Raw genomic sequence first — 18,378 nt, forward strand, 5'->3', positions numbered from 1 at the left:
GACTTGGCAGGAAGTTCGAAGAGAGAAATATACATAATATATTTGAATAAAAGTAATGTGTATTATTTATGTTTGGAATCTATCTGAAGTTCTGTTATACATGGCTGAAAAGAAAGAAACTAAGGAAAATAATCATTTTATGGGGTCCCTAGCCACAAGTTACCGTGACCAGCAATACAACAGTACCATCATCTTAGGTAAAATAATACTCTTGGGGTTGGGGAGAATGAAGAAGATCTTGATATATTTTGTCTCCTGCAGGCAAATCGGAGGTGGAAGAGTGGTCGGACATGTATACTGTGACCAGTCAGCTAATGCTGACAGTGCACAAGGAGGATGATGGGGTCCCAGTGATCTGTCAGGTGGAGCACCCTGCGGTCACTGGAAACCTGCAGACCCAGCGGTATCTGGAAGTGCAGTGTGAGTAACCAAGCGTCTTGTATTGAGGCCAGTGCTTAAAAGCTTCTCAGGAGTCATTCATTGAAAGTATACATCCATTTTGTAAGTGTCCCTCTGTTGTCTTGGGAGAAAAATAATCTAAGGATCATTTTGCTGAAGTGCTATTGTATTATCAAGTGCCAATGAGATTGTGAAGAATTGCAGCCAACTCAAATGTGGAGGTAAAATGGTGTCAATCTGCTTTAGCCTGTGACTTAAAATCAGCCTCTTTCAGTGTTGACTGTCATCACTTTTAAGTTAGATGAGCCTCCTTCCCCTTCTAGTCCACCAGAGACACTGGATGTTTATTTTTAATCCCATTTCATACCAATATTCTGTTGTAAATTGCAAGTTCTATTCTACTTATCCTTAGTTAGAACAAAGAGTTGAAAGTTGAACTCTTTGGGCTTGGCACCATGTCGTGATGGCTTCATCCATAATGCTACACTGTAGTGAGTGAGACTGTCCCTAACCATTCCCTATCAACCAAAGAGGTCTTCCTCATCTTCTCCTCCAAACCCTTCTGCTTCAGACGGGGGATCTTCTTTCTGCCCAAAGCCATGTTCCAGCCAAGGTTCTGACCAAGTTGCCATCTTCTCTCCCTTTTCGTCAAGACTTCTGTAGTCTGGCCTGCAAAGTCTAGGATACAGTGGAACATGTGTAGTGGATTAGAGATCTGATGGAAGAAATACATTAGCAGCTCTGGGAATTCTTGTCTAGTGTCCTAGGGCCATTGAAGCGAATGACAGCACCACAGACTGGGCCTAAAACCACAGAAATTCACTCACAATTCTAGGTGCCAGTGGAGCAAAATCAAGGTCTCAGTTTGGCCACCTTCCCTTCAAAGGCCTTAGAGAAGGTTCTTCATGCCTCTTCCAGGACAAATGTGCTGCGAGTTCCCCACAAGGGCTTAGGGCTCCATGGCCTACAACCATCACTCAAGGGGAGTTCTTATTATTGTGTATCATACAGGGGCACACTGTCACTGAATTTAGGGCACACCCAGATAATCCAGAGTGGTCTCATCTTGAGATATTTAAGATTGCATGTGCAGAGATTCTTTTTCCAAATTAGGTCATATTCATGGGTTTGTGGGGTTTGAAATTGCCTTTGGAAGATACATTTTTAGTTGATACATTCCTTATTGTCTGTTTAAATTGTCCAAGTAGCCTGGTGGTGGTGGTGCACATCTTTAATCCCAACACTTGGAAGACAGAGGCAGGCAAAACTCTGTGAGTTTGAGGCCAACCTGGTCTACCAAGCGAGTTCCAGGACTGGCTCCATAACTACTAAGAAAGCCTGTCTCAAAAAAAAAAATGTCAAGATGTAGGGAAATTTATAAACTCATAAGAGACCATCTTATTCAACCTCGTCTTGCCCTGCGAGCATGGCTCAATTTACATTAGAGAATGCAGGTTTTTCTTGTTAATTCATTTCCTCTACTTCATTATATGGCTTCATTATGAGCATCATGCTTATAATTTTCATATCACTAAAACTATTGTGGTGTAATGTCCCTATAATGGGAAAACAGAAATGATCAGATATTATCTAAATTGGCAGATACTAGATTTCTTGTGACTTTGTTAATATGTAATTCATTTAAGCAAACTTAATATCCATTAACGTTCCTTGTAGTGGCCCATTAGCTTTAATAATACATTAGCTCCTTCGTGAGTCCTGAGTGGATATCCACCCAGTTTCCACCCCTAAGCCCTTTAAGTAGTTTCCCGGAGTATCTTTTAAATAGAGGGTAGCCCCTCCCACCTACAGAATCACTCTCACTGCCAACTGCAGGCTATTTCAAGCCGTACACCTCCTACCCCTGAAACTTGTGATCATGATTCCTAGCCTTGTATTCATTTTCTGTAGATTCAAGAGGGATTTGTCTTTCCAAGAAAATGAATATGGCTCCATATCTGAATCCATTTGGCTCCAATCTAACAAAGTACTGTGGGCTCCTCCCTTCAGGAGAGTGACTGTAACACCTCCCAAAAATGAGTCTGCAGCTACTGATCAGCTCAGACCTTTATCATGGCAGCTTAAGTTATGTAAACAATGTATTCCTTGATGCTTTTATTAAAAAACAATGTATGTAGATGAAGAAACTTCTTGTAAAAAGGAAGGTTAAGAATTGCACAGAGCTTTATGTAATTCTGAAAGGGCATTACGGGTCTGGTTTGTAATCTCAAGTAAGACTCCAAACTTAACAACGTGCCCTGGCTCTTCAATCTGTGTGCATCATTCCATTCCCAGAGCTATGCTGACCCTTATGAAGTCAGCCAGGAAGTCTCCAGTGTCTTCAAACACAGTTGGGATTCTCTGCATCATTCCCAACCATCCTGAGTCTGCTTAAACACCAGTAGCTATTCTGTAGCAAAGGACTCCTGTCCACAAGCCTCAGGCTCAAGTGCATTAGACCCTAAGTCTTAGCTGTTGATCAGTGTGGGTAGCTCAGCTCTATTCCTTCATAGCACAATCCATTCTCTCAGGCAGGCAGACATTTTGATGACCTGGAGGAAAGGGACAGGATTCTTAGAAGAGTTGCTCCAAAAGCAATCTATGTAGACACCGAACTCTTGTGGACACCCTCATGGAACAGCAGTACACTTCTCCCCCCCCCCTATTTTTAAATTGACTCAAACCCCTGAAGTTATCACTTTGATGTCATCACTAATGCCTAAAAAGTCCTTTGAGAACAATAGACCTGGGAAGAAAATAAACTCAGTTACCACATTTTGCTTGTAATATAAGGAGTTCATTTACCCATTAAAGTTTTGCTAATTTCTTCAACCACTGATAAGACCTATTTTCCATTTTATTGCTTTAATCTAAATATGATCTGTGTATTTATAGCTGTAAAAATCGTATTTTATTCATTATGTGTTTTCATGTAAAATTTTCAAATATACCATGTTCTTTTTAATGCCCTGTTTTTTGTAAGCTAAGGTTTCTTCAAACTCTCATCAGAATCAACAGTTAGTTACCAGGAAATGCTGATCCCTTTACAGCCCTCACTTCCTCCTCTGAGTAGCTAAGACCTAGGGGGCAAGTAGATCAGCACAGTGTAAGGATTCTCAGTTGCTTTCATCTTGGCCAGTTTTGGACAATAAAGTTTTATGGGATGACCCCTCTGCTCCATCTAAGATAAATGAATATCAACGAGGATATGAGCAGAACTCTGGGACTGACAGTAGACTTCCATATGAGTTAGTTTGTGTTTTATAAGTGACGGTCACAGGAAAATGAAATAACAACCTTCACTCCATGCCATTGGCTATCTGACTTGAAGCATGACAGAGGAAGGGGCAATAAAAAGAAAAGAAGCCAAGTACTTCTCCCCTTAAGATGGAGTGTCTCCATGTAACAGAGTGGACAAGGTTTGAGCTACAGCTTGGCATTGCTTTTGTCTAGTGGATTCAAGTCCTAATTAATTGAACCAGTATTTTGTAGTGTTTGTTTGTTAGTACCTCTATTTGTGGTACCAAGAGAAATTGTTGTGCCCAATTATGTGAAAAATCAGCCAGATGTGTATGCTGTCATACTTTTAATAACCCTTAAATTTTGGTGAGTACAGATATTAATTGTGTAGTATGCATTGAAGTGATTAACATCAATGTAATTTATCATCTGGAGATTTCTGAACATAAATAAATGAGTTGTTTTGTTCAGCAAGGTGTTGACCCCTCCAGAATCAGTGAATTAAAGTCCCCCCTCCTCTTTTTTATTATAAATATGAAAGGCACCACAATCAGCCAAGTGTTCAGTTATTTGATTTTCTGGGGCATTAGCCGCTCTTGTTTGTGACATTTCCCTGTTGGGTGCTCGTTTGCAAGCTCATTAATAAGGTTTTCTCATAGGAACATTGCTGGGAATGAAGAACATACAGTAGGGCTCTTAGTTTGCTCGCTTTCATTCCGAGACCCAGCAAGGGTACAGCAACATGCAGCTAAATGTTTAAAACAGAAAATAATTATGTTAGCATGGTAGAATTCAGAGCTCTGCTCTCTTAGATGTTGTGCAGAGAACAGTTGTGCCTTTTAAATCTGCTGAGCTGTATGACCCTAAAGTCTGTCTGTGCTCCATCCACCTTCTCCCACCCCCTAACATCTTGCAAACTCCACATAGGTGCGTTGCCCAGATTTACACCACGGTTGATTAGAATGGAGTGTGATGCCGTTGTAGCATGGTTAGTAGAGCTTCAGATCTGAGGGAATGCACTCTTGTGGAGTAACAGCCTGTTTAAACGAGGCCAGTTCACGGTCTGCGTGCGAAAAGAAAGCTATCTAAATAGCATCAAGTGGCAACACATCGCAACCTAAGCTGGGAATTCAAAAGGAAACTGCGACCCTCAGTATGGAATGCAGGGTGCTGTGCTGGAGGAGAGAAAGCCTTGCTCGGGATGCACACGAGCGTGAGCTGGAATGTCTATGACGCACACGTGTGAGCTGGAATGTCTATGACACACACGTGTGAGCTGGAATGTCTATGACGCACACGTGTGAGCTGGAATGGCTGCGGTGTGGCTTTCATCACCCCCCCCCCACACACACACACCCCGAAGTCTTGTTCTTTCGAATGTTTTGCAAGAGGTCCTCATTTTGTTCAGGTTTTGTGCATGTGTCCATTTGTAAAAAGAGAGAAACAAATTAGGAGCTGAGTTAGAAAGAGAGAATGAAACAAAGCCTCTAGAAGCTGGTGCTGGAGCCCCTCCCTGCCCAGATTCTCACCTGACGGTTAATCGTGTATGTGGGCATCATTCTCAAAATGAGTTTTATTGACTGGATGTAGGCAGGTATTTCATAAATCCATATTCCCATCCATCCAAGGTCTAGAGAAGGGTAGGTGGTGTTTGGTTTTTGTATTTTTCCCCCCATTCCCTCAACTGGAGGAAAATTGGGCTTTGAGGGGATGAACAGAATTCATTCTTTATCTGTGACAAAATGAATGTTTTCTGTGATATTGATAGCACCCTGTGGTGATGGAGAATGAAAAACCTGGAAATTGGGAAATCTTTCCTGTTTGGACTAGAGGATAAAACTTCCCAAAGCAGCTACTCAGCTCCTCCCCACTCTCCCGGGTTAATTCTGTTCCCTGGTTGTATTCTTAAAGTCCAAACAGCTGTGTTTCAGTTGGGCCTGTTACTCTGGTCTCTTGGCTGTGTCCCACAGGATCCAATGTTTGTATCAACGAGCTGGGTTCCAGAGAGGTTTTTTTCAGTGATTATTCCTTATGAGAAAGAGAGACCCTGAAAGACAATTTGTGACCTAGCATTCTTTGTCTTAGTCCAGAGCGGGGACAGCTCCAAGTTCCTGGAGTTTCCTGTGGAACGTGAGTGGTACAGTCCACAGGACCAAGGCAGGCAGGAAGCTAGTGACAGCATTCAGGACAAAAGGGCAAGCTGAGGGTTGGGCAAGACAAGAACGATACCTGTGGGAAAGCCTTTGCCTTCTGTGGTTCCACCCCCAAAGCCATTCCAGTGTTACTGTCACTGAGCTGTGCTGATAAAGATGGCTGTTGTCCGGAGTGGCCGTCCAGTACCTATATAGCAAAGCTCTCCGCATATATACTCTTTGCTTAAAAGTTTTTAATGCAGGGTCAAATTCTGATTCTGTGGAAGGTTAACTGATTATGACACTCGCCTCTAAAATTTAAAAAGAATTGTCAAACTAAACCCCTTATGGTGTCCCCATAGATGCCAAGAATGTCAGGTAACAGTGCAGTGAAATGCGGTCTCATCAGCCGGAATACCTAAGCTGATCCTCCAAGTTGGGGAGCTGGCTTGACCTTCAAAACAAGCATATAAACAAACCCACAAATTTATCTTATTTTGAGGCCTAAGGTGGACTCCTGTCTGGTTTATTATTCCTAGTATTGCTGTTATTTTAGTCTGTGGTAGAGCTAGAAGCAGAGGCCATGACCTTATGCCTCCCAACCTTTCTAATTTCCCCCTGCTTTGTTCACCTCTTCTACAGATGCGTTGTCAGATGTCTCCTCCTGTGAGGGCAGCACAGGTGGGTGGGGTTAAAAGCACTGACCTCTCTTCCACAGGACCTGAGTTTGGTTCCCAGCATCCGCCTAGCAGCTCACAACCATTGCTAACTCCGGTTCCAGGAGATCCAACACCCTTTTTAGGGTACCAAACACATACATGGTGTACAGACATACATGTAGGCAACATACCCACGTGTTCTACATTAAAAGCCAAGCAAAACAAAGCCCCTCTCCTCACAGAGTAGCACTTTTTGGTAATACTTGCTTCTGATGCTAGATATTTCTTCAAAGCTATGGGGAGACAAGCACTCTGAATATGGACCCCATTGTCAACAGAACTATGTTCTTTAAGGGCATGGAATAAAAATTAAAAAAAAAAAAAACTAGTGCATACCACAAGAGGAAGTGACATTGTTCAGTGGTCTCATCCTGCCCCTACCACAGTTATTCCATCCTCCTCTTAATCTATGATAGCTCATCTCTCCTCAAGAAGTGTAATTGATTGTTTAAATCTCTCCTTTCTTTTCTTTTTGTTTTGAGGCAAATGTCTTACTCAATAACCCAGACTTTCCTAGAACTCACTCTGTGTAACCCAGGCTAACTTCCAACTCATGGAAATCCTCCTGCCTCAGCCTCCCAGCTGCTGGGATTGCAGGTAGGGAGTATAATTTTAAATGTGGCAATTCATACCACACTTGTAGGAGGGCCTTTCACCATGAGAGCAAACAACCAGCCCTGAAAATTAGTCAAAAATGTCTTGGGACAATAGAGAAGCAAGTGGTTTCCAGGCTGTCCTTCTTCCCTTCTCTGGGAGCTCTGTGGACCTGTTCCCCAGCCAGGTGCAACCTCCTTGTGTACCCTGCATTCCCCTCTTCTCACTACAAAGCTGTCTTCCCCCAGCAGTTTCGACAGCCATATGTAAGGGCTGATTTTTGCTTTGAACTCAAACAGCTTCTAATACAAACCAAATCTCAGGTTAATCTTGGTATTGTTGTTCTATCCCAAACTGCAGTAATCCTGCATGATTGACAGACTCTTCAGTCACTGACTCCTTCAAGCTTGAGTGCACAGGACCTGACCCAGACCCTCTCCTAGCCACACTGGTAGCAGCAGTATGACTACTGCCAGGTTCTCACTGGGAGGACTTGAAACGTGAGCCCTGATCCAAAGGCATCAAATCCCACACCACTGTGTTTCTGAACAGTGGTTGGAAATGAAGCAAGGAACTTGAAGATTTGCACTCAAGCCTTGTAGTTATAGGTAGAGATTTTCCTGCAAAGCCCTTGGGCTTGGTTGTAGTAGCCCTGTCAAAGAACATTTGATGTTAGCATGCCCTGATTTAGAACTTCTCAGAAAAAGAGAGGAAGTAGCAGTTGCCCCTGGGATAGTAGATCTCCTACCAGGATATCAGGACACTCCCCCTGGCCTCAGCTCTTCTGCTGTTTGCTCCATGGGAAAAACGGCATCCTAGTAGGGGTGGAGGGGATCGCAGACCTGATGTGCTAGTGTTGGGCTTCACAGAGGAGACTGCATTTTCATTTGCATAGGAAATTGACATCCAGGTTACAGAATCTTGAGTTTCATCTTCTAAGAAGATCACAGAAAATAGTGCAAGGTCAGACTGGCATGAAATCAATTGTAATCTGCCAGCAAGCCATTCAGACCTCTTTAAGAGTTTTCTTTTATATTTTCCCCTTTATAGAAAGAGAAAAGTACATTTAAGGAATGTCTCATCAAATCAGAATGTCTTCCTAAAATTATTTTTTTTAATTGGTTGCTGCTGTAATGTGCCCTATGGCCTCCTGGTATTTAACCCTCTGTGCAACTTTGATTAATGAACAAATTTTGTCAACTCTAGTGGTCTTGATAAGTGTATTTTAGTTGACTTAAAAAAAATTACAGACTATTATGAAAACCTCAGATCTTTCCACCTAATTGATTGGCTGGTGCTGATGCCATCTCTCTGAGTGTAATGCTCCTTAAGTGTGCAGGCCTAACTATTTTTCTTATTTTTATATAGCAGTTCCATTTTATAATGACATTAAGCCATTCAGAGTAATATGTTGCTGGACAGTTATTGCACGAGTAGCAAGTGTCATCTGACTTTGAGTCTTGTGCCTAACGACACCAACTGAGGCGTAAAATGGTCCCCAGAAAATGTGCAAGGCTTTACCTCATTATTAAAGATAAATCTGGGAGTCTGCTTCTGGTTCAGAAAAGATTTGGTGAGTTATAACATTTGATTTATGGGTGCAATTAAAATATAACTGATAAGTTCTGGCTCTTCAATCAGCCATCTGGATAGTTTGATATTTTGACATGTCTCTGTTGTAGCCAGGGTCTTTTGGGGGACAATTTAGTGCCCCTGATTTCTTGAGACATCATTGGAATCCCCATGTTGCCACCCCACCTGTTGAAGTGTCTTTAGTTCCTCAGTTCGGACTTAGAAAGAATAAAATTTCCCTTTAAGTTTCCTATCACCTCAGAGGCAGATCTTGGTGCTCAGTCCTTCTGTTTGGTTTTTAGGGTATGAAGATAGTTCAGCTGCCCATGGTCAGATAACACTGTTGGTCAATGGAAAGGGACCCTTTAGTGTACAATACAAGCAATATTGATGTGTGTTTTTCCTGCCAGCCATTAGGGTATCTGTGGCAGCTGTGTCCACCTAACGTGGTTGACTCTTCTCCAGGTACTTGGACCATAAATTGTGAAAATTGGTGATCAATGTTCAGGGTGTAGTTCTCATGGCATAGATACAAATTTCAGGCATGGCAAGTCCTTCACTTACTCTTTCTGATTTAGGTGTGTGATTGACAACTGATAAACAGCTCATTGAGAACATGTTTGTTTGTTTTTTTTTAAAGGAAAGTTTAAGACAAAGTCAGTAATAGCAAAGAGGCAGGGTGGGTTAGCCTTCGCTACACTTTATTATTAATGGCAGTTGAACATGGGAATACCTGAGCACACTGCCCTCAAAATACATGTTTCCTGTTTGCTTGTAAATTACACGGAGGAAAGAAACAACAGAAATTTTGCATATACACTAGCAAGAGAGACCAGCAACTACAGACCAGCAAGCACACATCAGCAGGCATAAAGCAGCAAGCGCAGACCAGAACAACAAGCATGCTTGGCAAGCACAGGTAGCAAGTGCAGATCAACAGCCATTCTGTTCTCCTTATCAGCTGGGCTGAAATCAGCAGGGCCTGAAAATACCTAGCTTGCCTGTGGCTCACAGATGAACCTATAGTCAGATGCTATGCTGCTGCCTAGATCTGAGGCTCTATCTTTATGTCAGAAGTTCCCTAAGCAAGATTTCTTGGGTGCAGTTTGGTTTCTCAGCGTGAACTCTTAGACGGGTCTTTTGTTATCTGTGTGTCATAACCTCCCATTTGCTTTTGTTTATCCTTTTAAAAAACAGTTTTCATCAAATAGCTGTATGTCAGGCAGGAACTTGTGTTGCCAAAAATAATAGACATGGAGTCCACCTCCAGGTTCTGTTTAGTCTAAGATACGATCCTGAAGGATCCCTTCTTCAAGCCCAGAGCCAGTACTAGGTCAAGGTCACCCTATTTATTCTATACATATCTATCTGCTTTGCTCCAATGGCATTTATCAGGATCCTCACCATTTTGCTTTGCCAGTAAGTCCAAGGGAGGGACTGTGTGACTTGCACTGGCCATCTGGAGCTTCTGTCAGCTCCGTGTCCTCTATCAAGTGACACAGCTCTTCAGAAAGTACTACCCATTGCCAGCGGGCAGTGCACACCAGCAGGTGCTCAAGGAGGCTCTCTTAAAAGCACCTTAATGTCCTAGGTTCTCCATGACATAGTAAAAGGTATGTGATGGGATCCAGACTAAAAATCCACCTGACAGCAGCTGTCCTGGAGGATGACGGCCCTGTGCAGCATCCATGGCTGCGTGCGGGGTGAGGTTGGCAGAGCCTGGCCGTATTTCTGTCTTCTCTCCTGTTCCATAGGATGCATGCTAATGAACTCACCACTACTTGTAAAGGCCAAGGGGCTGTTGTTTAGGTGATGTGATTGTGCATGGGAAAGTGAAACTATGGTAATTGTTTTGACCTTTCAGCCAGCTGATGTCCTGCCCTCTCACACTTATTACTCTTGGGTCCATTTTCAAAAATATACATTTACAGAGGCACAGAATTAAATGTGAAGCATAGGAAAATACCTGGTTCCACTCAGGTTCTATTTATAAATGTCTTTGTCCATCTGTCCATGTTGATTCTAACTACTTCTGCTTCCCTCCCTAGTCCCTGAACCCTCATCATTCATTTCTGGTACCCACGTGCCATCTCACCAGCAATCTCAGCTTTACGCCACTGTTGGAAAGAAAAGTAACATATGTCTCTTTGCTGAAGGCACGGTTGTATTAGAAAGCTGCACTCAGCTTTAATTACGGAGTGCCTTTGGAATCAGAACTTTGCCCCACTCTCCATTCTATAGGGCTATCTGGTATTGTGTTGTCTCTGTGACCTTCAAAGTTGTCATCCCTGAAACCCTTGCTTATTCCATTGCAGGTAATGGTTCCTCAGATAGTGGGTTCTGGGTGAATCTCAGTCTCCTTGCTCTTCTATGTTTATGTCATCATGGTTTCATTTGGGGCCACCCATCTCTCCCAGGTCTTTTCCTCGTAAAGCTGTTTGAGGAAACAATTTGATAGCAGGAGCAAAGACGAGACAATTTATTAATATGCAGTGTCAAAACACATTGTCACATGGTATTATGTGATATACGATAAAATGTATCAATTCTGAGCACCACAAATATCTGCAACTTCACCTCAGCATGAAGGCGAATGAGTTTCCCTTAGCTTGACTGAGTTTAGAGATAAACTTCAGTGTAACAAAATGTATTTCACAGGAATTGTTTGATGTGGCACAGTTGGCTTATGAATCTCTTATCTATTCAAGGTTCACTCCTTAGAGTTATTAGTCAATTTAATTTGAACAAATGCCAGGATTACTAACTAATTAGAAGGATGTTGCTGAAGGCACATGGATGGGGAGCGAGTAAGCTCTGGCCGTGTGGGGTTTGTGGCAGTATGCAGCTCTGATCTGCTGATGCTATCGTTTGCTAAACATCACACTTTATGTCATTGTCACACAGATAAGCCGCAAGTGCATATCCAGATGACTTACCCTCTACAAGGCCTAACCCGGGAAGGGGATGCGCTTGAGTTAACATGTGAAGCCATCGGGAAGCCCCAGTAAGTTCTCAAGGCCAAGGTTGGCAGAGGGTCGTGAGCAGTAAATGTCACAACATGAAGATGTGTATTCACAACTCATTGGCCCGTCACCTGTCTCCTGCTGTAAAAAGGATGGATGATTTTTCCGGAAACGACGAATATTCAATGAGAGGGGAATAAATACCTATGGTTCTTAATGGTCAGGATCGGGAGGAAAGTGCCAGCGAAAGCTGAAATTCTAGTGAATTCTGTTTATTGTTGTCAACAGGCTGCTCACAGCTATTTTCTCTTACATTAAATTTCAACATACTGGGGCTGGAAAGATGGCTCAGCAGTTAAGAGCCCTCACTGCTAGTGTAGAAATCAAAGTTTGGTCCCCAGCATCCATATCAGGTGGTTTACAACAGGGATATCCCTCCAGCTCCAGGGGATCCAGCCTGCTTCTAGCCTCCACAGGCTCCGACCCAAAGACACACATGGATATACAGAAATAAAAATCATTCAAAATATAAGTAAACCCTCAATGCAATAGAATGTCTGCAAATAAGGGTGTTCTTACCACAGCTGGTAGATGTTTTTCTAAACTCTGGGGTACAGTGCTTAGGGCCAGATGTAGGGGGAAAAAGTGCTTCCAAGTGCTGTACTCGACCGAGAAGCAGCTTTGTTGGCGGAGACTGTCCTCAAGAAGAATGTTACTGCCGCTGCCCAGGAGGAGAGGAGAGGACAGCCGACAGACTCTTGTGTTGCTGAGGAGTGTGACAGAAATGCTCTCTTTATCTCTGCACAATAATCCAGATGAATCAGAAGAACGGTGTGGATCGCCACTACCGTGGCAAACAAGCCTTGAGGCTGCTCTCCTGCAAATATCTCACAGTTTACTTAGAGAGGAGGGAAGAAGGAAGCTTTTTATCTTTCTAGTAAAACAAAATGTTTTTTAACTCTTTTAAAGGAAAATGAAACAAACAACCATCCCAGTCCACTGAATCATAAAATGGAAGGACAGGTCAGGTTGGGATTACGGGCACTAAAACGCAAAGCAGTACCTAATGGGAGAAACAGCAGTGAGCTCCCTCTGCTGTCCCTGTGGCATGTTGTCGGTTTCCCTCACAGTCTGGATAAACATCATTTGCTCCATTCTCATATAAAGACCTCGTGCATCCTAGCACAGCTTCCCTCCGTATCCGTGGAGAGAGCTCTTCCTGTGATAGTTAGAGGGGAGCCTGACCATGGCTAATCCTTCTCCCTCTCCTCCATCTCTAGTCATGGGCTAGTTAGCCTTCCCTGCCTGAGGAGGCAGAGCTAGAACGGTAACCTTTAGAGGAAGGTGGATCTGCTTCTGTTTTGCTTCTTTTCGGTGCTGCTGACTTTTTTGATCCCAGCTTTGACAGAGAAGGCTTTTTCTCTTTTAAGTCCTTCAAAAAGATTTAGATCTTTCCTTTTATAAAGTGATTTATGCCCTAATTAGCAGTCTCCCTTGCCTCCCAAACAACCCCAGTGGACTAAGGGAAAACACTTCTCTTGGTTGGGCCCCTGTTTACAGCACCTATAGCCAATCAGTCACATTTATACTGCTTGGATTACTAACTTGTATTTTATTTCTGTATTTTTTTTTTCTTCTGAAGAAGGTACTGTGTTCGATTGCATGTGCCACAGGGACAGTAAATTACATGTTTCCTTCAGGATACTTTTGCCAGGAAGAGTATTTGTTTGTTACTCTCAAATTGGAAAGGGTATGTGGCTGTATTACTCTGTAGCAATCCCCTCCTTGCACATTACCTATTTATTTTCTCAAGAAATTGCATACAATAAAAATGGTAATTTAACTTGCCATTATGTGTTGTGAATATTCTCAGTGCTTACCCCCACTGATTGTTTCAGCTGTCAAGCAGCAGGACTTGAGGGCCAGGCAGCCCCATTTGCTACTGCCTACAGGAGGACATACGCAGCACCAACTTTAAATAATTTACCACATTGTGATGACAAACCCATGTGTAATTAAAGAAAAATTGCACCTTCACATCCCATTTGAACACTGGGATGCTACTTGACAGGCCTAACTTGAGCATCCGTTTGTCATTTACGCCTGGGTCTCTCTACCCATGTCATTGCTCCTAGAGGAAGTGCTAGGGACTGAAAGACAATTGCTTATGTGTTCAAACCAGTGTCAGCTCTTCGTTTCAAACAAAAGCTGGAGTATGACCAAGGGGGTTAGTGCTTGCCTAACACCAGGCCCTGGGATATGGCTCCAGCATCACACACACCACACGAAAGAACATGTCTTCAGATACACTCTTAGATCTGCACTTGGTTTCCTAGGAGCACGAGAGAGGCACCTTGAAGACACAGGTTCCAAGTCCAGTGAGAGAAAGACTTGGTGTGTATGCTCTCTCCTCCAGAGCATCCTGTCAAATTTGCTCTTCCGTAATGGCTGTCTTAAGATTCATGTGCTATTTCAAGTCACTAAAACTTATTTCTGATAAGCAAGTTCCTTTGTTGGACCTAGAGAGTCCACTTTGAGATGTGTCCTTCCGTCATTAATCCAGAACCAAATGTACTCATAGGGAAGGTCCAGCCATTTTTGGACCTAGAAGACAGAGGACCAGTTACTGATCAGGGGCAGATAGACAAGGTGAACAGGGCCATCCAAATGGCCTCTCAGGTGGGGAGAGTCAGGCTAAATGGAGAGGAAGTGATTGCATCTTTTGAGAATCAAAGGTAATTTTTTCAAAAACAGATCAAAACAAAATTCTGTGTAAACCAGGGCTGATGGTACAGATCTGCAATCCCAGCTGCTCTGGAAGCAGAGTCAGGAGACTCACTGCCATTTCAAGAGCAGCCTGGTCTACACACCAAGTTCCAGCCCAGCTAGGGCAACCTTGAGAGCAAACAGTAATTAAAGAAGGCTGAGGATATAGCTGTGAGGTAGAGCCAGCGTTTTCAGTGCCCACCGGAGAAAGGAATGAAGGGAGATTGGGAGGGCTGTTCAGGTGCCAGCATCTATTTAAAACTCACAAGATGCTCCATAGCAAGCAAATATTTGGTATGTTAGTACCATTAGGTTATTGCATGCACCACTAGCCAAGACCTTGCTTTTTCCTTCCTCTCTAATTAACGAGCTGATTAACAATGGGTGAGCTCTGTCCTGGCTGAATCGGTGTGAAGCCACACAGCAGGGCATGTGAGTTGGCCATGTTGGCTTATTTGCTGACTTACTGAAGATGAACTGGGAATCATAAGACTCCCACTTAGCAAGTCTCGAAGGTTTCTAAACACCTGATTATGTGTTTTAAAGTCATATCCCAAGCATATGTTTGGCAGTTACATGATCCTAATTCTGTGACCCTCACACTCTCCAGTGGGTCCAGTTAATTGTGTCACCCTGCATGTGGTTAGTTTGCTGCGATGATGAGAAACTGGATGCAGATACCTGAGCGGGGAATGATTCCCATGACCTGTCTTTCTCTTTCCCTTTGCAGGCCCGTGATGGTAACTTGGGTGAGAGTCGATGACGAAATGCCTCAACACGCCGTACTGTCCGGGCCAAACCTGTTCATCAATAACCTAAACAAAACAGACAATGGTACTTACCGTTGTGAGGCTTCTAACACAGTGGGGAAAGCTCATTCTGACTACATGCTGTATGTATACGGTACGTGAGAAGACGAAACATCCCCCTACTCGCCCTCTGCATGTAGCTGCTGCCTGGGCTTCACCCTCAAAGCCGTTGATCAAGTTGAAAAAAAAAAAAAAACCAGTTGGTGTCCTACAGGAACTTAAAGAAGCTTGGCCTGAGGTGGACCCCAGTGGTCCCCACCTGGCTCAACAGTGACTGTTGTTCTCCCCCTCTGACCGTGGGGGTTTCCCGAGAGATCACAGTCTCTGATGGTGCTGAGTACGAAGGCTGTTCTCAGGCACAGGTCATGGATCCTATGTTAGAAGTAATGTCTGAAATAGTCAACCTTACCAATTAGTGGCGTTCAGCTCAGAAAAATTATTCCCAGTGGGTTTTTTTTTCTGTGATGCATTGGCTAGCATTTCTCCTGCTTTGATGGAAAAATATATCTTATTTCCAACATGAAGCTATTAAATCCAGAAGGCTTTGCAAGCCAGTAAACACTCAAACTAAGTACAAAGTCTTTGGTAGTTGCACAGACCACCTGTATCTTCTATTTTAGACACAGATGCCAACTTTTAAAATTATGCTTTCTTAACATTTTTCTACAAGGTTATTAAATCATATTACTATGAATTTCACTTTAGAATCAACAGATATGCATTGAACACCTAAGGCAGCAGGCATTTCCCATTTTTATCTTGCTGCTGATTTTACATATTGTGACTATCCTCTGTTTAGTTGAGAAGTACACTCTTTATAGTCTGGTGCTATCAAATTGAATCTCTTCTGTCCAGTTGAAGTCTCTTCATTTTATATTAAGAAAAAGTCGTGCACTGGCCCAACACATAATGAATTACAAATATTTGAATATGGGGGCCACATTCCTGTCTTCATGATAGCTTTGTAAACAATCCAAGTTAAGTTATAAGTGTTTGAGTATAGGCATAGACACATAAATTATATATATGGAATAGTATTTAGACTATACTGTCCCAGAACCTGGGCACCCTCCTTATGAAGAAAAAAAGGGAGAGGTATTTTTGAACAGAGAAGCATCTTTTCTACCATACCTATATGAATATGAAATTATAGTCCTTAGCCTATACCTGAGGGGTTTTCCCCCATTAACACAGTGGTTCTCAACCTCGCTAATGCTGCAACCCTGTGGTGACCCTAGCCATAAAATTATTTAGTTACTACTTTTATAATTGCAAGTTTTCTACTGTTATGAATTGTAATGTAAATATCTGATATGCAACCCCAAAGGGGTTGAGACCCACAGATTGAGAACTGCTGCCTTAGAATTGAAAGATCCTGTCAAATCCTTATTTGCAAGCTTGTAGAGTATGCTATCTTTGCATGCTGCTCAGTCTCACTAGTGCTCATTAGAACTGTTCTCAGTAGTTAAGGAAATCCACGAAAGAGAATGGTTCTGCTGTGTCGGTGAGAAAGGGCACAAGGCACCTGGTTTCGGCTGGCAAGGTGCAGAACAGCTCTGCTGCACTCTTTGGCAGTAATGGAAGATGCTTTCCTCTCTGCGCTCTTGCAGACACCCCTTCCACCGTAAGGTCTAAGCCTGATGGAAGTGCCTCTGACATTTGTGCCCAGGTTTATAGACATCAGTCAAGTTCTCCTTACAGATTTCACATTACAAAAAGCATTGATCACTTCCTGCCAGTCTGTGACGCACTTTCTGATTCATACAACTAAAAAAATGGTTCAATTTACAGTGCCTACTATTCCTATTTCTCAAGATGAGAAGAAATATTTTGATGCCTTGTTTGGCAAACATATTTGCATAATTTGGAAAATGAACTTATAACCAGAATTTGTTGAGTGTTCCCTTCATGCTGTTTCCAGCATTGACAATTTTAGGTGATCTCATCCAATTTCTACATCCTGATCTGTGCTTATTTTTCACCCCATTCAACATATGATACCATGAAGCTTAGAAAGATCATATAACATGGCCTAGTTCACAAGGTTCCCAGATCACCCTAGGGCCACCATACTGTCATCCCAAAACCTACTGCAAAGTTGGTCTTTGCAATTCTTCTTATTCTCATGGCTTTTCAAGAGAAATAAGATTGGCCTTTTTAAATTAGCCCCCTGGACCACAATGCATTATTTGAAAACGAAGTATTGTAGGAACTCATTTGTATGCAAACATACCTGTATAAAGACATATCCATGATCCATCCAGGCTACAGGCTACAAGGGATTCTCTGTGTTTTGCTCCCTGCTAGTAGTGCCATTGGAATGGCAGGCCGGCATGCTAAACCCAAGTGTTGCTGGTCTAGTAACAAAACATTCTAACAGTTTGGGCAGGGATGGGCAGATTGTCTTTTCAAAGCAATATATTATAGTATTTTGGCAATGTTTTAAGTACTCTGTGAATTAAAAGTTGCTACACTTCTAAAATATTTAGTTCTCTGGAAGTAACTTCTCTACTTGAAGCATCTGGCTGGTTAGAGCCTGAGTCCCAGTAGGGTTTGTTCTTTTAGCATCCATGTCTCAGGCACAGCTCATTAGCTTCAGCTCTTTCTGTTCCTCCCTATGTTTGTTGTGATGCTGTGCACTGATTTCAGGGCCTCTGGCATACTGGGTAAGCACTCTCCCATGAGCTACATCCCAGCCCTCTGATTTCTGAAAGAGTGGTCTTGTGCTACCCTTCTTACTGAAAATGACCTCAGCAAGGACATTTCACCTGATAATGGAATCTGATTCATTCAAGGTTTCCTGAACCAGATGTGAAGGACCAGATTTGCCCCGTAGTGATGGAGATCCCTGGACATGTGCCATTTTTACATATTGAGAGGTCCTGGTGACCTCCCTGACATCTATCCCCTTGTTCATCTTGTCTGCCTTTTGGTTCATAATCATATCTTCAGATCACATTCATGCTCATTCTTATCGTGTTGCACACATCATATGCTTTGTGCTATTGCATTTAGAAGAGGTTTTGAAAATAAATTAGAGTACAGCAGAGCAAGTCTTCCGAGGACCAATATTGCTGTTCAGTGACAATACTATAATTGAAGCAAACAGAAAAGCACGTTATTTGTCCCTTGGATGGACAGGAGGTTCACTCTGTACAGTTCACTTGTAGCGGATGGAGGCAGT

The 18,378-nt window shown here is 42.8% G+C and overlaps 1 protein-coding gene across 6 annotated transcripts in view; it reads left to right on the forward strand.

Moving 5' to 3' along the window:
* The window catches only part of Cadm1 (cell adhesion molecule 1), a 335,003-nt gene that overhangs the window by 276,027 nt on the left and 40,598 nt on the right, over positions 1-18,378 (forward strand). For all 6 annotated transcript variants that reach the window (XM_026779076.1, XM_005347263.3, XM_005347264.3 and 3 more), the window contains exons 5-7: positions 262-420; positions 11,561-11,660; positions 15,116-15,288. In XM_026779076.1, coding sequence (XP_026634877.1) covers positions 262-420; positions 11,561-11,660; positions 15,116-15,288 — 432 coding nt within the window. The remainder of the gene's footprint in view (positions 1-261; positions 421-11,560; positions 11,661-15,115; positions 15,289-18,378) is intronic.

This window comes from Microtus ochrogaster, chromosome 5 (assembly GCF_000317375.1).
Source record: "Microtus ochrogaster isolate Prairie Vole_2 chromosome 5, MicOch1.0, whole genome shotgun sequence".
Lineage (NCBI taxonomy): Eukaryota > Metazoa > Chordata > Mammalia > Rodentia > Cricetidae > Microtus > Microtus ochrogaster.